At 38.3% G+C, this 20,074-nt stretch overlaps 2 protein-coding genes and 1 long non-coding RNA gene across 4 annotated transcripts in view; 2 read left to right on the forward strand and 1 right to left on the reverse strand.

The window, feature by feature from the left end:
• Nucleotides 1-8,656: 8,656 nt before the first annotated feature.
• ENY2 (ENY2 transcription and export complex 2 subunit) lies at nt 8,657-18,651 on the reverse strand. Of its 2 annotated transcripts, none has more exons than XM_047725935.1 (5): nt 18,545-18,651; nt 16,974-17,050; nt 13,074-13,144; nt 11,660-11,734; nt 8,657-8,916 (listed from the first exon to the last, which is right to left on the reverse strand). In XM_047725935.1, the coding sequence occupies exons 2-5, from the start codon at nt 17,039-17,041 to the stop codon at nt 8,840-8,842; spliced, it is 291 nt and encodes a 96-aa protein (XP_047581891.1). In that variant the 5' UTR covers nt 17,042-17,050; nt 18,545-18,651; the 3' UTR covers nt 8,657-8,839. The 2 variants fall into 2 exon arrangements, with proteins under 2 accessions (XP_047581891.1, XP_047581890.1); XM_047725934.1 differs by having other exon boundaries at nt 18,473-18,643.
• Nucleotides 9,389-14,254, forward strand: LOC125097838 (uncharacterized). The gene is made up of 3 exons (XR_007126629.1): nt 9,389-9,504; nt 13,703-13,705; nt 14,242-14,254. It is a non-coding gene; the product is annotated as an uncharacterized LOC125097838 (long non-coding RNA).
• A 172-nt stretch (nt 18,652-18,823) lies between the features above and the next one.
• The window catches only part of NUDCD1 (NudC domain containing 1), a 90,375-nt gene continuing 89,124 nt past the window's right edge, over nt 18,824-20,074 (forward strand). Inside the window, exon 1 of the mRNA XM_047725933.1 lies at nt 18,824-19,057. Coding sequence (XP_047581889.1) covers nt 18,940-19,057 — 118 coding nt within the window. The 5' untranslated portion in view covers nt 18,824-18,939. The remainder of the gene's footprint in view (nt 19,058-20,074) is intronic.

Genomic DNA, 20,074 nt, shown 5'->3' on the forward strand with positions numbered 1-20,074 from the left:
AAATTTTGAAACAAGCAGTGGAGGAATTGACAACCTCAGTGTTCCCCTGGAGTCTGTGGTTGGAAGAATTCTTATTCTGTGAGTCTCTTTTGAAACTGACCAAGACCGTTGACAGGTTTAAAGTTGTGAAAAGTTGTTTTATTGTTCTGTTTTCTTGTAAAGATTATTTTTCCAAACAAAACTTCAATCGAGGGAAAAAAAAAAAAAGCACTACACTCCTCCCATGATTGTAGTAATACTTGGTAATACATCCAGTATTCTTGCCTTAATGAAAAAAGAAGCACCTCACGATGCCATCACTTCGTTTTTTAACACAGACATGTGCTAGGAATTAAGAATATTCTTACAGTTTCGAGAGAAGTTTTGCTAATATGTATAAAAGTCATCAACATTACCCTCTGATAATTATTCTGAAAAATTGAATCTAAAAAATTGTCAAGAAAAGGGATCAGAATATGAGGTACAGTAAGTCAAGCAGAGAGAGTCAATTATCATATAGTTTCGCTTATTTGTGAAGCATAAGAAATAACACAGAGGACATTGGGAGATGGAGAGGAGGAGTGAGTTGGGGGAAATCAGAGGGGGAGACAAACCATGAGAGCCTGTGGACTCTGAGAAACAAACTGAGAGTTTTGGAGAGGAGGGGGGTGGGGGTTGGGTGAGCCCAGTGATGGGTGTTATGGAGGGCATGTACTGCATGGAACACTGGGTGTGGTGCATAAACAATGAATTATGGATCACTGAAAAAATTTTTAATTTAATTTAATTAAAAAAAATATATATATGAAGTACATCTTTACCAAAGGGTTCACTGACTTTCCCCGAGAACAAGACTTAAATGCTTGTCTGAATTAAGGATGGCTGGCTTTAATTTCTCTAAAAGAAAAGAAACTTCACATTTGGAACACTTTGAAAAAAAAAAAGATTTATCTATGAGTTGGCTCACCTGGCAGTTATTTTTAACCATATGAATAGATAAAGCTTTCAAGTCCAATGTGGCTTCTACTTTAAAAAAATTATAAGGTTTCTAGGATTAGCAGCTAGTGAGGAATGCCAGACTTTGAAATGCTAGAGAAGGTGCTTCATCCTCAGATGACTATCGATTTCTTCAAAAAGAGAAATCTATGGACAATTGGAAACTATTGAGGATTCTTTCAGAAGTTACTTTTATCCTGATAGTATTAAAGCTGAACCACAGATCCACAATCCTTTTCTTTCTGATATAAACTCTATTGAAGGTATTGTCCTAGACCATGCATGATCTTTGATCTTAGGACCAAATCTTATTATAGTTGAAATTTAACTCAAAAAGCCTTTGAGAATCCTGGTGTTCTTTGAAACAAGCTTTCCTGGCCTTGCAAAGTGAGCTAAAGAAACTTTAATTCCATTTGCAAAAAAAAAAAAAAAAAAAGTGTCTTAACTAATCAGTATTTTCAGTACTTGCAACCATTAAAACAAAAATTTGAAATTGCTATTTCAAAAATAAGATAGGATTTTAAGCTTACCTGTATTTGAAATGCTTGCCTTATTTTTGTGTTAAGGTGAATATCATACATATATTTTGAAATATATTTATATTTTAATATAGTTTCCTGTGTAACTTGAATAATTTTATTTTGTCTTAAATATATTATTATTAGAAAGAATTGATAGACTTCACGTGAGTGCCAAAGCAACACAAAACAGTCAAGGGACCCCTGAGATAGAGAAGAGCTCAGTCAACATAATGGGGGTTTGAGAAGTTCAAGGTCTAGAAGAAGAGACGTTGGCATCCTCAGAGGCAGCAAGCAGCCATGAGTTAAGAGAAAAGTAGGATAGTGTCACAACATGAGAATCAAGAGAAGAATGTGTCTGAGGAAGGAGAGTGGTCATTGTTACCAATGCTGCCAAGAGGTTATGAAGGTAGTTCTTTCTCTTGACCTTGACATGAATAGCTTCAGTGGAATGGCAATTTCCATAACCCCAAGTTGAGTGAGGGAGTTGGGAGAGAAGAAGTGGACGCAGTACCTATAGACGACTCAGTTTAGAAGCTTTCCTTGCTTTGAATGGGAGCAAAGAAATGGGGCTGTTCCTTGGGGGAGAGCTGTGACCAAGACATTTTTTTTTTTTTAATAAAAGATGCAAGATACCAGGCCACATAACTGCTGTCAGGGCTGATGCAAAACAGGGAGACACTTCTGATGGAAAAGTCTAGAGTGAAATAATCTCAGGAGAGAAATTACTGAGAAAGAGAGAGTTCTGGGATTCAGAGCACAAGTGGAGGAAAGGCTTTCAGAAGTCTGGGTCCAGATTCAAGAAGGCTGATAAGATTTGGTGATGGGATGATGCTGGGTTCTTACCCGATTGCTGCTGTTCCTTGGTAAAGCATGAAGCAGTGTTGTTAGTGTGGGAGACTGGGTGAAACGGGCATTTTGGGAGGTGGAAAATGTGTACTAGGGAGGTGTAGTAGCATTCTGGGGCAGTCCAAAGTGTTCTTTTCAGATTTGTGACCATTATTTCCTTTACATTTTTATTTTTTAAAGATTTTACTTATTTATTTGACACAGAGAGATCACAAGTAGGCAGAGAGGAAGGCAGAGAAAGGAAGGGAAGCAGGGTCCCTGCTGAGTAGAGAGCCCGATGCGGGGCTCAATCCCAGGACCCTGAGACCATGACCTGTGCTGAAGGCAGAGGCTTAACCCACTGAGCCACCCAGACGCCCCTAAATTTTTATTTTGAAGAATTTCGAGTCTGTCTGTGATAAGTATACCCTTCCCTTAGATTCACATTCTTTATCATTCTCTTTCTCCTTATTAAGTAAGGAGAACTTTTGAAAGTTAGTTACTATATAACACTTCATTCCCTGAACACATCAACGTGAATAAAGTCATTCTTTGTGAATACACATGTAACACTCAGCAAATTTAAAACACTGATACTATAACCAATATTTATAATTTTCTGAGCCTCCTAATAATATTCTTTATCGTTTTATTCATCGAGACTGACATATTCCTTTAAAGACAAATATCTCGGGGTGCCTCGGTGGCTCAGTGGGTTAAAGCCTCTGCTTTCGGCTCAGGTTGTGGTCCCAGGATCGGGCTCTCTGCTCAGCGGGGAGCCTGCTTCCTCCTCTCTCTCTGCCTGCCTCTCTGCCTACTTATGATCTCTGTCTGTCAAATAAATAAAATCTTTAAAAAAAAGACAAATATCTCTTTGTTCTCTTTTTAACATAAAACAGTTCTTGAACTTCATTTCTTTCCTTTTTTCCCTTGTTAATTTTTTTAGTCTTTTATTCTTTCATGATATTAACATTTTTTTAAAGACTTTATATATTTATTTGTCAGAGAGAGAGAGCTCAAAGAGGGAGAGTGGTAGGCAGGGGAAGAAGCAGGCTCCCCGCTGAGTGGGGAGCCTTGTGTGGGACTCTATCCCACGACCCTGGGATCATGACCTGAACTGAAGGCTTAACTGACTGAGCTACCCAGGTGTCCCCATGACATTAACATTTTTGATAAGTCCAGGTTAACTGTCTTTCAGAATGTTGTAATTGTTATTTTAGAATGGGACTTATCAAAATCTTGAGTAATTTTCTTCAACAAAGTTCAGGTGATCAGATGATGCAGGGAGTAAGCTCTCAGGGTTGTTACATTTAAGCAGGACAGTGTGTGATTGGAGTGTAATTGTAAGGGAGTTCGAATGATTAAACCCTCAACTCTACATGGGTAAGAAGGGAAAGAGAACACGAAGAGAGTGAGGGCAATGATACAAGGGTGGTTAGGTGAGTGGAGGTCTCTACAAAGTCTCTGTAACACAAAAGAATTGGGTCAGGAACATTGGAAAGGCGGCTGATTGGTGAATACACTTGTGCTTTTTCACTCTACAGGTCTGCTGAAAGCCCAGCGTTTCCCTTGAGATAAGGTGCGGGAGAGAGATGCTATATACAAAACTGTTTCATGAGCACCGTTGCTGGAAGTACAGCATATATTATATACATAAGGACTTGTAAAGTCCTTTACCATAATTTTGACTTTATGTTACACCTCCTAAGAAGAGCACTCATGAGTCTCATACTTCATCATCATCTCAGCATCCCCAGCAGAAAGGAATCGAGTTGTTGGTAGGCGACTGTCAGTTAGAACTTGTGACTAATGAAATCCTTAAGCCCCTCAGCGATAGCTCCGAGAAGAGAACCAGAGTGCGCACTCCCAGACCGGAGTAGCTCCTCAGATTACCTGGTGTACATCACTACCCAGATCGCCTGCACACCTGCCGGGTTTAATGGACGTCTCTATTTCAGTTACTCTACATTACGCCTCTTGTTTTGTCAAAGGGCAATTTTGATACAAGTTGCTGCCTAAAAAGGAGAAACTCTCAAAGATGTGCCCTCAACAAATAATTTTAGATTAAGGAGGTATGCAGTAACTGGAAGCTATGAATTAGCACTCAATTCTGGTGATTCCAGGCACGAAGCCAAAGCATTTATGAACGTGGTGAGTACTGGCACCAGTTCCTTCACATAAAGTTATTTTATGAACAATAGTGCACTCTGAGTGCAGAATCTATCTGCCTTCATTAAGTGACATTCTTTACCATTGTCAACATAAGCCAACATTCATTGAATGTCTACAGGGTTTTGGCACTCTATAATGTTCTATTTATACTTTCTTTTTTTAAACACTGACATACTGTGGAAAAGGAAAATATGAGCATTATTTCCTTCTAAAAGAACTCTATAAAAGGGGAACACGATGACAGGGAAATAAGACACTGGAAATTTTCTTTCACTTTTTATTAAAAATTTACTATGCTTCTTTTTTTTAAACAAAATAGCTGAAATAGAGCTATTTCAGTCATGACATATGCTATTTTAATCAAATTGCTTCCAGAAATACTGAATTGGCTTCAGAAAATGATACCAGTAAAATAACACATCTCAGAGTAGCTTTATCTTAATTTATACCAGAAGCACATTCTGAGATCCTCGCATTAGGGAGACAAACCATAGCAGACTCAATCTCACAAAACAAACTGAGGGTTGCTGGGGGTTGGGGGAATAGGCATAGGGTGGTTGGGTGATGTACATTGGGGAGGGTATGTGCTATGGTGAGTGCTGTGAAATGTGTAAGCCTGATGATTCACAGACCTGTACCCCTGGGGCAAATAATACATTATATGTTAATAAAAATAATTTTAAAATATAAATTTTAATTCAGTAACACTTCCATCTCGAAAAATCTGGCTTGAATTGGAATTAAGCCTGTTGAAATTACACACTTCAGTTAGCTCCAGGTAGAACCAAAATACGGGCTTCAAGTGCCCTCTGGTGGCTGACCAGCAGAACAACCAAATACAATTTGAAGTCTGGAATAAACAGGCACGTGCTAAATTTCATTCTCTGTTGCATTTATTTATTCATTTCTTGAAAAGAAGTTATCGAGAATTTATTCTGCTAGGCACTTAGGATCGAAAGATAAATGGTATACAGTCTGTGTCATAGAAGCATGAGGGTAAAACTGACGAGAGATAATTTCAACCCTCCCTGCCAAGTGCTGTTATAGATGTATTCTATTCCAACCAAGATATGTTGGTTATCTTCATTCTTGTAGATATTGTCATGGTAATTAATATTATATAGGAATTCCTGAAAAATAAAAGCAGCTATTTTCCACATAGGGTGTAATTCATCTATCTATATAAATCTAGAAAACAAATAGTAAATAACCACATATATCTAGTTTTTCCTAGGAGTAAGTCTAATCCACATTGCTTTTATAATCATCTTATTAATAGTATTAAAGATTTGTACTTATTTTCATTCTTGCCATATAAAATTATCAGACCTATTATGCAGCAGAGTTGGTCTTACCTGATAATTCAGTGTCATAGATGAAAAAAGAACTCTAATTGCCTGCCTGCACCTGTTAGTTTTCTTGGTGGATTCATCCAATGACTTTTGTGTGGTTTCTGATGGTAATATGAAGGGTTTTATGAAGTCATTGAGTAATATGAGATAGCCATTTATAACAAAGGTTAAAGCACACACACACACACACACACACACACACACACACACAGGCGCACTGGATCATTTCCAACATCAGCTACTGAGCAGCTGTCACAATTCTCTTGAGTTAGATGGACTCTTTTATCAAGTTATGAAAAGTCCCGTATCCAATTACCAATCCCCAGCATCACCCAGGCCTAGCTTGGCACTGTTCAACCAAATGATACACTCGTAACACCAAAGCAAAGTGATTACATAAATAATTCAGTTGGGTCTTCTTTAATCCTAAACAAGAGAAGCTTATAGTCATCTTAGTATTTTACTCGCCCAGTGCAGTTGTGACAGTATTTTGTTTAATTCCTGACATTGAGCGTGGGATGGTGCAAGACCTTTGAAGAATGTATTCCTCGTTTACATAAATCAATGATGGGAGCCAAGAAGTTGGTTTATTTGAGAAATACCAATAGTTCTAGATGCAAACAAGACTATTCTAAGCAGTCAAAAAACCCTAGAGGTAGTGGACATAGAGGTGGGCAGTTTTTGGCACTATCACTTTAAAACTATATTCTTTCATACTTTCAGTTGCTATATTTTCAATTCAACTTTCTTTTGCTCCATTTCAAAATATTTTCTTATTTCCATTTTCTCTTTAAGCTTCATGACCAATTTTTGGTTTGTTTTCACATACAGAACTATAAGGACTATTGTTCTTAACATTTCTGACGCACCATTTAAGGTGGTCTCCTTTTTGATAATGGGCAACAGAACAATGAATATAATTATCATTGCTTTAAGATCATTGCTTTTTTAAGAGATGAAACAAAAACTCTCTTGTGTAGGTTTTGTGACTGTGTGTTTGTGTGTGAGAGAGAGTTCACTTTACATAACTAAGTCCAGTTAGTTCAAAGACTACATTTAAAATATAAATGCAGCAGAAATATAAAATTGTATCTCTGGGAACAGTAAATCAAAAATTAACATGAAGACTTTTCTCGATACCCAATTGTATTATTACTTATTTTGTGCTCCCATAATGTTCACTCCCTTGTCCATCCATCTACAAATATGTATCATGCAAAGTCAGAAAGTCTTTTCCTTTCCTTCAGATGTATGCGAAGTTCAAGAACCAGCGTGGTGAAGAGAAATTATGCACAGGTGCTTCTCATAGAAAAAAAAAGTGGCTGGGAATCTAGACCAGACAAAGGAATGTTAGAATGTTTTTGCAACTGCTCAAGCTGAATTTTGAAGGTAAAGTGGGAATGAGAGAAGTAAAAGGGCTTTCGGGGTTGAATGGAGTTTTGTATTTAGGGATGATTTAACTTGATACTTTTGAGGACTCTTTCGAGTAACTATTATATCAAACCTGGTTGCTTACGGTCAAGCTTGAATTTTGCACTATAAACTAAGCCGAGAAATTTCAGGTAGAATAAAATGACAAGGCTTGGCTTTTAGTTAAGGTCACTTAGGTAATAGTGTGGAAGTCACTGGAGGAAGCATGAAGCAGCTACAGCAGGAAACCTCAGGAGCCCGCTGCATAATTTGTCTGAACTAAGGCAGTTAAGAGGGCAGAAGCAGACAACTGACATCCTTGTTACAAAGTGGTCCTCCATTAGCTGCATGAGCACGGACTGGGAGCTTGTCAGAAAGAGAATGTTGTGCCGTATCTCTTATCTTCTGAATCAGTATTTTAATAAGCTCTGGTAATCTGTAGGTCTGGGAGGAGGTACCACTCACAGAGATAAGTAACACAGTGGGGGCAGTTAGTGGAGGAAAAGAAGTCACTATTCTAGGTGTGGTCAGTTTAAGGTGTTTATGGAACATCCAAGAAAGCTGATCCACAGCAGTTGGGTACAGGTCTGAAGGCTGGGTTGAAGTCTGGTTTGGAGAAACAATTTACCATTTATCAACAAGTTTGTATTTGAAGCCATGGTCCAACCCAAGTTTCCTGGGATTCGCCCAAGGAAAGTATATCATTAGTCAAGCAGAGGGCCCAGGAGGGAACACTAAGAAACATGATTATTTGAAGTCCCATACAGCAAAAGGTTTCCACAAGACACAGAAGGAACTTCCAGTGGTAGGGATGCACAATGTGAGTAGTGGGAAGAAAGTTCCAAGTGGCAGGATGGTCAACATTCTCATTCCAGCAGGTCACATGAGAACAGACAAGAGTCCATTGGATTTGGCAATCTTGATGTCAGAGTAAAGCTACAGGTGGAGATTATTTCCCATTAAGTTCTTTCTTGACCTTAGTAAGTGGGGATGCAATTTAGTTCCTGCTCTCAAAGTTCAGATGAGTAGAGTATGTGAGAGGAGCTTGGTATGGAGCCAGTTTGCAAATGTTCTCTCTTCCAATAGGATGGTAAATTCTTTGAAGAATAAGGAAGGCACATAAAGATGAGTAAGACCAGTCCCCAACCCTCAGCATTTATAACAAATAAGACATCTGTAGTACAAGATGGGACATGTATTATAAAATAGCAGAGATTCAAAAGAGGAATACACCACATCCAGACAGTAAGAAGAGCCTGCTTACTCCTCCTTAATTGTTAGCACAGAGATATGTACATACTTAACACTTACACTGTATTAATTGCTGAATTTTCCTCTCAACAAATCTGGTATATTATTAATAAAGTCCCTTTTATTCCAAAATCCAAGGAAACTTCAAACTCATTCATGAGATATTTATTAAAATAACACATTTAGGGGAAATCAATACAATGTATACATCATTACTGAAAACTGTATACCATCATACAAAAAAGGATTTTATTTTGGGAAATCGATTCCTAATTTATGGCAAGTTTTTACTTTCAGAAATAAAACCACAAAACAACACAATCTAATTCAATCTTAAAGGCTGGCATGCTGAGCAAGGAATGTTCTTATTCTTTGTAGGAGCTCCTTCTTTACACTGTCAGGTACCAGGGCTGAAATACAAAAAATAAAAATACAAGAGTAAGAAGATTCCAATTAGTATGTCAATTTGGTATTTGATAATTTATTCAGAATTAACAATAAAATAATTTCATGAATAACTCATATGCCTTAAAAATGAAAGAGGTAAAGATATCTGAAAAGATAAAGTATATTTGCAATTTATTATTTGAGTGACCTATTCAATACCTAAATACATTGCACAATGAGGAGAATAAAACATGGGAAAACTCTTTAAACTAGAAGTGGAAAAAACCTTTTTGAATCACAGAGGATTATAACAAATTGATAAATTTGATATAAATGCAACAATGACAATTTAATAAGTTGGTCAAAATCACCATAAACAAAGGGAAAAGACAAAAAGTGGGAAAACACTCTTATAGAAAAGGCTGATCACTCACTACATTTCTCCAAATTGATAAGCGAAAGATCAGACTGACAGAAAAATGAGCAAAGGAGGTGAAGAAAAGGCAAAACAACTGTTCTTGAATGTAACAGGGGTATAACTTCATAATCGAAATGTAAACCAAAACCACATTCAAACAGCATGTTTTGGCATGTAAGGTCAGTAATATCATGTGTTGGTAAGACTGAGGGGAAATTGGTTCTCTTGTATGAGCTGGTGGAGGATACAAATTGGTACCCCACTTTTGGGAAGCTAGTTTGGCAATACTGTACTGAAGGAAGTGCACATACTCTCTGACTCAGCAAAGATGCAAACATTGCAACAGGAGTTACATTTGTGGTATTTTTACTTCTTCAATTTAGAACCATGTGACTATTATCTATTCAGAGTATAACACTAAAAAAAAAAAAAAAAAAAAGGAAAAAAAAAAGCCCTGCTCCTAGGAATTTTTAGTAATTTTAAATTACTATTAAATGTCAATAAATCAATGTACACTTTTTTTTTTCCTTTCTTGGCTACTAATAAATAAGGACAATAGGGAACTAACTGAAACTTCTAATGCTACTTGCCTATATCCAAAGGAAATGAAATATTTCAGATATAGTTCAGTATTTGTATAGTGAATTCCACAAGTATATAAATTAAGTAGGACACATACTCCTTTTTACAGATTAGTTTAAGCCTGCTAGAAATAAACGCTACATGATTAATTCAAGACCACTGGAAATGTGATCACTATATATATTAAACACACTTTTAATAAAAATTACAGTGATGGAATATAGATCAGTTGCCTTGGAGTTAGGGATAAGGTATGACTATGAAAGGATAGCTTGAGAGTTTTTTACAGGCAGGAGGGGAGTTACATGAATCTGTACATGCATATAAAATTCACAGAACTGCAAACTAAAAAATGGTCAATTCTACTGTATTTTCGTTAAAAAAAGAAAATAAATACTTCTATTGGCTATAAAAGACTACGAACATAAAAGAAAAGATTTATTTTTATTTCTCTGTTCTGGATTTGCTCATTTTCTAGCAGTAGAGCTATAAGGGATTGAAATGTCTAAGACAGAAGTGTTGAAGGAGAAGCAAAGGAAATTTCTACCCTGTATAACCAGCTCCAAAATGTTACATAAATTACAGAAGGAAAATAGAAAAAGAAATTGGAGAAAATTATTTTAAAATGTAAATTCATGTGGGGAGCAATAAATAATGTGTTTTGTTTTTCTTTCCTTCAGACATACTTGATGAAAAAGTCTTTTTTTTTAAAAAAAAAGAAAAAAAAAAAGCTGTAGACGGGATTCTGTAGCTCTTTCCCAGCAGGTATTCAGAGAATTAGTATTCTCTAGTAACAATTTTCAAACTTTTTTTTTTTACTTTTTACACTTAAATTCTTTTTACTACTTCCGTGTGGGAAAATAGATAATGGATCATCTAATTTATGTGCTTCCACTTAAAATTACCAAAAGAGGGGCGCCTGGATGGCTCAGTGGGTTAAAGCCTCTGCCTCCAGCTTAGGTCATAGTCCCAGGGTCCTGGGATTGAAGCCCGCATCGGGCTCTCTGCTCAGCAGGGAGCCTGCTTCCTCCTCTCTCTCTGCCTGCTTCTCTGCCTACTTGTGATCTCTCTGTCAAATAAATAAATAAAATCTTAAAAAAAAAAAATTACCAAAAAAGACCCTTTCACAAAATAAATGAAAATATGTAGCCACATCTGAGCTAACAATGTAATGTAGTTCTTAATACATATTACATATTATCAATGTTAATATTTCTTCTCTTTCCTTTGTCTTCTGTAAGAAAATGAAGATGATGGTAGTGTGAATTTTAAATACAGATTACCCAGAACATGAAGTTTTAGAGCTACCAAATTCTTAACTTGGACACTTAAGAAGACAGAGCTTTACTTATTTTTAAAAAAAAAAACAACATTGACTCAGGCTGAAGTAAAAGTTTGAATTATTAAATATGTAAGTGAAATTGGGCCATATCTAACAAAATTTATAAATCCTATCTTCAGGGGATAACTTGCCTCTACAAAATCCCCAATTTTAAAAATTATCTGTCTTAACAACCATTATCAACTTACATCTGTATACTGTTTTAGAGTGCAAAAATATTTTATACCTCTCATCTATTACTCAAGACTATGCCAGAGAGGAAAATAGGCAATAATCTTTCCCAATGAGGAAATAGAAGTACCCAAGTAATTTTGGAAAGGCTGTTTTTCCCTTTAAAAAGAAAGAAAAGCTGAACCAGCAGGAGAGAGAGAAAAAAATCATGTCTTCAGCACACCTTTCCGTTCACATAATTTGTATTCCTTACCTCTGCCTTTTGGTGTGATTTCAGCCACCAAGTCATCAACAGTAACGTGTTCTAGTCCTTTTTCTTTAATTACCTCTTATGCAAAAGCAAAAAACAAATCATATCATTTAAAATCATTATCTGTAAGAAAGATTTTCATAGAGGAAGGGTTAAGATCATGTTTTTAGAGTGCAGATTGGTCTTAAAAAAAGAAAAAAAAAAAGAGGACACTTCTTTTTCTCTTTTCTAATGAAGGTTTAGCTCAACCTTAAACACATTAAGTATTCACCAGATCAAAACCTTAAAAGCCTGTTCATCTCTCAGCTAAATAACCCGTAACTTAACAATTATTTAAACACCGAGAACGGATATGAACTGTAAGGTCAAACCGAATTATGTGCAAAAAAGCTGGAAATTTATAACGGATCTTATTTCACTGCAATCATACCAGCTCTGAATGTATGGAAGGGGTAAAACGTTACTGAGTCTAACTTGTAATTTCATAGCCCAAAATTGAAGAACAGAACAACTCCTTTGTTCCTTTCTCTCCTCTAGGCTGGGCCAAAGGAAAGAGAAGAGGGGGGGCAAGGCGTTAAAATTTACTGAAACACTATGAGGTGCGAGATGATTTACAGCATTTGATATTCATAACAAGCTAATGGGCTCGACATTTTTCCACTTACCAAGTGACCCAACTGAGGCTTAAAGAGTAAATAACTCACCCAAACATGAGCTGAAATCCAGCTCTAGTCTCTTCCGGTGAAGGTCTGTATGACCCCCAAAACTATGCTTTTTCTAATGTGCTACACTGCCTTCTTAGGATTCGTGATATTAATTGTAGAAACCACTCCGATATAATGGGAGTTCACTGAAAATATCCAGAGTTCCAGTATACCAAAGTCGAGCCAGAAGAGGCTCATCTTCATGACATGTATAATCTACCTAGTGGCATCATCATCAATACCTAGCAATTTTACAAGCTTCCATTCTACATTTTAAAAAAAAAGTGTAATTACCTAAGAGCTTTTATAAGTAAAATTTTTCAAAAATAACACTGTTAAAGCCAGGAGATATAATTCCTAGGGAGTCTGCCAATCATAAAGTATTCAACTTGTTATAAAGTTAAAACATAGGAATAACTAATATTTCACTTTGAGGAGGCACACTGAAAAAGGTTGGAATGAATACTTGGATTCAGAAAAAATCTTGCCTCACTTGTTTTAAGAAAAATACAAAGAAAATTTCTAAAGATTCAGGAATTATGTCTCCCAACAGGGGATGGGGAAATCACTGCTAGAAGACTGAATTTTCTATTTGATTAATTTCTATTTGTTTGGCACTCAATAGATCTTAAAATACTGCCTATTATTTCCTAGTGAACCCCAAGCCAACAAGAACAATGAAATCAGCTTATCTTGTAAATGAAACTGATTACCTTTACAGTGTGCCTTCAACTGGTCCTTCCAGCCACATTCAATTAATTTAGCTCTCAGCAACTCTTTGAGGCTGTTGAAACAGAAAATGTTTTCATATTACACTACAACAAGGTAAAATATTTTAGATAGGAATGTTTGAAGCAGAAGTTCAAATGTTCAATTAAAAATTCCCTGCCTTCTAATCTCCAAAACTTTAACTGTCACCTAATTTTGATTCTGTTATTAAATAATTCTTTGATCTTACGGAAGTCATTTGAACTCTGGACTTCATTTTCATCATCGGTAAAGGAAGTGGATAGGGTACCATAATTCTCAAGAAACTCTACTCTCTGGCCTTCTCAGACACTTTCTACTTACCTCCAACAGGAATATTGTGAGTCTTGTACAACTTCTAAATGGTATTAGTTGAGCTTGAAGCACCTACACCTTAAAATCTTCAAACTCCAAAATCTATTCTTCAACTACAGACTCATTATCCTTTAGCTCTCTACTTCCCCATGATATCCCTCTCTAAACCTTAAAAACTTTCCCCTCCAAAAAAAAAAAAAAAAAAAAAAAACTTTCCCCTCAATTTTTTCCAATAACCCTCTAAATTACATACTAAAGATGGTATTTCATTGATTCTAAGACTGTTGTTTTTCCCCCACATTTCAACAATTTAGCAATCGGTATGCCTATCATAATTTAACTGGCAGTATCTTCTTTTTCCCTAGTAAACAAAAATAATGGTGTGGGGCTCCCAGGTGGCTCAGTCAGTTAAGTGTCTGTCTTCAGCTCAGGTCATGATCTCAGGGTTCTGGATTCGAGTCCTGCACTGGTCTCTCTGCTCAGTGGGGGAATGTTTCTCCTTCTCCTTCTGCCCTTTCCCTCCTGTTTGTGCTCTCTCTCTTTTTCTCTGTCTCAATAAATAAAATCTTTAAAAAAAAAATATATGGTGTGTATTGTAACTAACTGCATCATGGATGTAATAAAATATTTTCTTACCAATATTTTCTTATCCTTTCGCCATACCCACTCTTACAAATCCACAATCTTCAACCTAAATCATTTCTCAAGAGCTTGAACATGTCATGTCCCAAACCAAACCACTTCTCTGTCAATATTTCTAAACATTCACTCTGTGACATTTCCATCTTGGTATTTATTTAGGTCTTTCCATCTTAATAGGGCCAAAAACCAAGTTCTGCTCCTCTCCCATTTCAAACTATTCTCCCTGTCAGAATGCCATTGTCCATCCTTGTTCCTCAGGCTAGAAAATTTGGCATCCTTCACTCAGCAACTCTGTTAACACTACACGTACAAGCCATAGAAGCAATTCCTATTGGTTCCAGTTTTAAGTATATACTATAATTCAAATGTTTTTCACCATCTTTGCAATTATTTCCCTAGTCCAAACCATCTTCTTCTCTTGACTGGACTATTACCAAAGCCCCTAACGTGTCCCCTTGTTTCCTCCCTTATATACCTTGCTCTCCTTCCTGTGCTCAAAACAGTCTGTGGCTTGCCAATTTACTTAAAATTCCAAATCTATGCTATAGCCTAAATAACCCTCCATGATCTTCCCCCTCCCCAGTTATGCCTCTGACTTTGTTTCTTCTTTCCCTCACCCATATATTCAGGCTCATGAGCTTCCATGTGGTCATCAAAATCTAGGCAAACTCATCTGGGGTTCTTGGCTCTTGGGAGTCCCCTCATTCCTTCATATCCTTCTGACCTCTTACCAGTGAAGCCTTCTTTATTTTTATTTGTCTCAAACACACACCTCATTATTCTCAGTTTTATTTTTCCTCTAGAACTTATCAATCTACATAATACAGACTGTCTGTCTTCTCCCATGTAAGCTCCACGAAAGAAGAGACTTTATTTTGTTCGCTACTTTATCTCCAGCACCTTAACAGGACATAGCATGTGGTAGAAACTCAGTAATTTTAAACTGCATAAGTGAAAAAACAAACAATAATAAATAACCCCCTTTCCTCATTACTGCCAATACTATCCTCTCAGTTCCCCAAGGCATTGTTCTCAATGTCTTCTTCCTCATTTCTCATATTGAGGGCTGCTTTTGCTTTAAAAGAAATTTTAAGTTCTCCTTTCCATTTTTGCTGTTTCTCATTTTTAAACTGATATAATCTGCTAACACGTTCTTCTGTAATCTTATCTCTAGCCCTTCAAGTCTATCGTCCACATTGACAGGCTAATACTCCTAAAGAGCAAATATGATGTAGTCATCTCCTTTCTTAGGATCTTTTAATGATTCCCACCACCTAAGGATAAAGTCAACAACAGCTGTTTCTTCAAATCCATCCCTCATTTTCCTGACCTTTCTTTGACACCACTCCTAGCATAAGAAATCTGCATAGGGTTCCAACAATGGAAATGAGACCTAGGCAAGGTTGACCATAACTGGCCTATGTACCTAAGTAAGATGGTAATCACTCCAGGTACTTTGCTGGAACTACTAGGAGAAAGGTAGTCTGAGCCACAGGGATATGAATCCTGAACTGCTAATCTCTGCCACCTTGTGGGTAGAGTCTGCTTGAGATTAAAGCCAACAAAGAGGAAAACAGAGCTGAGAAAGAAAAAGAAAGACATAATCTTGGTAACAATTTTTGAGTGCTTGGACACAGTGGAGACTGAAGCAACTTCAAGCTAAGCTTATGTATTTCACTGGTTAAGGCAGTTTCTGAGTTCTATCATTTGCAAATCAAAGAATTCTGACTTACACAAAATCCACTCCTTTTGTCTACTGTCACAGCAATATCACTTCCACACTTTACCTGCTAGCTTTAATTTTTGTATTCCTCAGAACATTATCATGTTGTAACAAGTCTGTCCTTTATTGGCTGGAAGAATGGCTAATCTTCCCCCGCCCCCCACCCTGAGTTGAAGTACTTCTTTTACTATTTTGTAACTGATTACCCAAACCGCCAGGTAGAGTTGAAAGATCCCTCTTGTTCCTTATATATTTCTCTTAGGCAATTTTTCACTGTTTTGGAATCCTTTCTTGGTTCCTGAGTTTCTGTTTAGTACTTCCAAACCTGTTCTTTCTTCAAATAATTACCTTGGCCAATTTTGTGCTAGGGATGATGTTGGGGATACAATGGTATTTTTACTGTCAAGGAACTTAGATTTGGAGAACACAAACAAGCAAAGCAGGTGGTTATAATACAATGTAATTAAATGCTAGGCTAGAACAGGGTATCTGGGACTTAACAAATTCCTACACAAGATGATGTTAATTAAATTAAACCTGAAAGGGGCGCCTGGGTGGCTCAGTGGGTTAAGCCTCTGCCTTCAGCTCAGGTCATAATCTCAGGGTCCTAGGTTCAAGTCCCGCATCGGGCTCTCTGCTCAGCAGGGAGCCTGCTTCCCTTCCTCTCTCTCTCTCTCCCTGCCTCTCTGCCTACTTGTAGATCTCTGTCAAATAAATAAATAAAATCTTTAAAAAAAAAAAAATTAAACCTGAAAGATGAGCTAGAATAAGTAAAAGATCAGGGGAAGAATGTTTCAGAAGACTAGGAACAGCACATTCTGCTCTGAAGTTGAGAGTGTAGTAAATGAAACTGGTTCTATCACATTATCTCCCTGTTAAAAATTGCGTAACATTATGTTTTTTAATTGTAGTCATTTGAGTAGTTTTTTCTTTTCCATTAGCTTATACATTCTTTGAGAGAGTCATTTCTTGTTCATCTTTCTAGATGACACACTTTTCTTTAAGAATGCAATACGGAACACACCTATTTTTTACAGATGTTAGTAACTGAAACTTGATAATCTCAATTTTCTGTAATTCCTTCCCTTGACATCAGTTTTGTTCCTTGATATTTAAATGCTCACGTGTAATGTAACTATAATTTAAAGGCGTTAAATGTAGTTTACTAACACAATATTTTGCTTACCGTTCTCTTTCTCCGGTTTCTATCAACTTTTGGTTAATCGCTGCTCTCATCTGCGCATCTTTGTTCATCTTGCTAACCTGAACATCAACATGTATTTTCAGATACAGAACACATACAAAGCATTTTCTTCTAATCTTCCAGGTAAGCATCCCAACACATTTAACATTCTATCAACTGAAGGGGTGATAAATTTCAACAATGTGTTAACAATGTCATCACTCTTAATATTAGTCACTGCATCCCAAGAAGTCATATGATTAACTCACATTACAATTTTTCTTCCCCCATATACTTTTTATTAATGAGTTTTTCGATAATAATAATTATTGTTAACTTTTATTTAGCACTTACGTGCCAAGTACTGGGTTAACACATTGGTTTTTATTTTTTTTTTAACCTCATTTAGTTCCCAAAACTGATTCTTTTACATAAGAATTATTAGCTATTTGTATTTTACAATTGAGAAAACTGAGGCACCAAGACAGAAAGTGGTGAAGGCAGTATTTGAACTCACGTACTTTGAGCCCAGCAGCCCCCAAAACACTGTAACATCACATCATAACTGACTGCTAATCATTTCTGCACCTTAACTGCATTCAAAATTTCGGGAAGTCATATAACCTAAACACTAATAAAAGATTAAGCACTGTTGGTGAAAAATCAAAGTTCCAGATTAGGCTCTAAGTGCTCTGTATTTGAGTAGGATGTACCCAGAATTACAACTGCCAAACTAGCTCCAAGTATGTGTGTGTGTATCTTCACCAAAGCTTGCTGGTGGGATAAAGGAAAAACAAATCTCAAACTAATTCCTAACTTAGAAAATTCTCAGTTTTCCGTGGAAAAAAAAGACAACCAAAACCAAAGTGATGTAGAAAGGAGAAGAAGGTTAGAATGTAACAGCTGAAAAAAAAACTAACATTACTGTACATAATCTGTCACTAACTTGGGACCACTTTCGCTGTGTCCCACCTCGTCTACATGAAAACTTAAGCTGGCAACTGAGTTTTGAGTTGGGAAAAAAAAATTTTTTTCTTGACTGGAACGGGAAAAAGGAAGGGCTGAGAAAGGACTGAGAAATGTTTGCTTGTGTAGTTGGAGGCTAACATTTTCAAAATAATTCTAAGGCCTAGTCAGTACCATTCCTAGAATATTGAACTTGATCTCGTCTTGGCCCCTAAAATACGGATAGTGACCTTGGACAAGTCAATTCTTAAAGGCCTCAGTTTTCTCACTGGTAAAACGAGGGCGCTAGGGGGATCCCTCCCAGTTCAGACATTCTTTGGGAAAAGAGAATAGGGCGGAGACAGCGGGAGAGGCGGGAGGGGAGGAGCCAGAAAACAAAGCGTGGACTGGCTTCAGGCCAACTCCGGTTGCACGCCCTGTCGGAGAGCCCTACAGGCCCGCGAGCGCGGGTCGGGGAAGCTAACGAAAGACAGCACATCGAAAGGAGCCTGGGCTGGGCCCGGGTCCCGGCCCTGAGGACCACGGGCATAGCTCACCACCATCACCGCGGGCGAGGGCCGTCCCTTCCCAGCGACGAAATGACCCTTGCGCTGACGACCGTTACCTACCACACTCTTCGGCTGCCCGGACCTAGACCCTCAGTAGCTCGGGCACCTAAGCACACAGAAAGCTAAAACACGCATTTCCGGGGCGGGGTCTCGCCACCCTGCCTATAACTGTGAGAATTTAACCAGCGCGGGCCGCCTCCTGGTAGCTCAGCCTTCTGGGTAAGAGAGTCCAGACCATGCTCTCTCTCGCTGGTACTGAGTCTCCGAAAAACTACCTAGCCCGACATGCAACGGAGTCAACTTTTTCGTGGACACTACATTTCCCAGAAGGCATCCCGCACCGCGGTGTTTTCTGGGATGGGAACCACGCCGCCCGAGAGCCTCGGTACTAAGAGCGAAGCGCGGACCTTTCAACAAGAGCTTTATTAATTCTCACGCTACGACCCAGGAAGGCTATGGAGGTGGCTGCTAATTGCTCTCTACGCGTGAAGAGACCTCTGTTGGATCCCCGTTTTGAGGGTTACAAGCTCTCCCTCGAGCCGCTGCCCTGTTACCAGCTGGAGCTTGACGCAGGTGGGAAGCGGCGGCGCCCCCCGGGCATCCTAGTCCTTCCCTCTGTCGGCTGCCAGCGGCCGGACCCTTCCCTCATTTTCTTCCTTTCTGACTTGGGCAGGCCCGGCGACCGGGGCCTTCCGCACGGCGGCTCGGGCTGGGGTAGACCGAGGGTGGCCGCCCTGGAGACGGACGCCCATCCCGGAACCCAGTGGGAGGCTCTTTCTCGTGGCTGTTAGGTAGCGAGACCCTGGGCCGGCGCTGGCTCGGGCTCCCAGGCTCCACTGCTCGTCAGGGGGCACGCGGCTGCTGCCTGGGCTCCGGTCGCCTGTCCGTCCTGGCCTGGCCCTGCTGCGGAGAAAACTCAGGACTTGTTTCCCTTTCGAGCATCCTCGGTAACCGTGTGCGCTGAGAAGCCACACCTCCTGCGAGGACCCCCAGCTCCTGTTTCCTCTGGCGGAGACCCGTTTCGTAGAAGAGAAACTCCATTGCAGTTCAGAGCATTTTTAGTTGCATAGGTGCTGTCACACTAAGGACATAATCGTAGAGAACATATCTAGAAAATTTTGAGGGAAAGTCGATTTCATGCTTATGCTTCTGCTGTTTCTTTTGTGTATCTGAGGCTGGCCAAAAAAATTCATCCTTGTTCTTAAGAGGTAACGAATGGCATTTTCGTTAAAAAGCCCAGAGATCTGCATTTTTAATATAACTTTCTCCTGGTTCAGTGCATGTTGCGAGTGGATCACACATTGAGAAATACTGATCTAGAATTAAGGAATTTTATCGAATAAGTGTTTATTAATTGACACATCAATAGAGAGCCTGTTTTAGGAAACATCTATGGAGAGAGGCTTTTTATGTTACAGGGTGATATTACCAAGATGAATATGATACAGTCTGTAAGATAAGAGTGCATTTGGCTACTTTGGAAGAAAAATATAAACATAATTACAAATCAGTGCGATAAGGCAGTGATTGGGTTATGTACGGAACATGATGGTAGTGCTTAAGCATCTTTCCAAACCAGCAGGGGGATCT

The sequence above is a fragment of the Lutra lutra genome, chromosome 4, assembly GCF_902655055.1.
Source record: "Lutra lutra chromosome 4, mLutLut1.2, whole genome shotgun sequence".
NCBI lineage: Eukaryota > Metazoa > Chordata > Mammalia > Carnivora > Mustelidae > Lutra > Lutra lutra.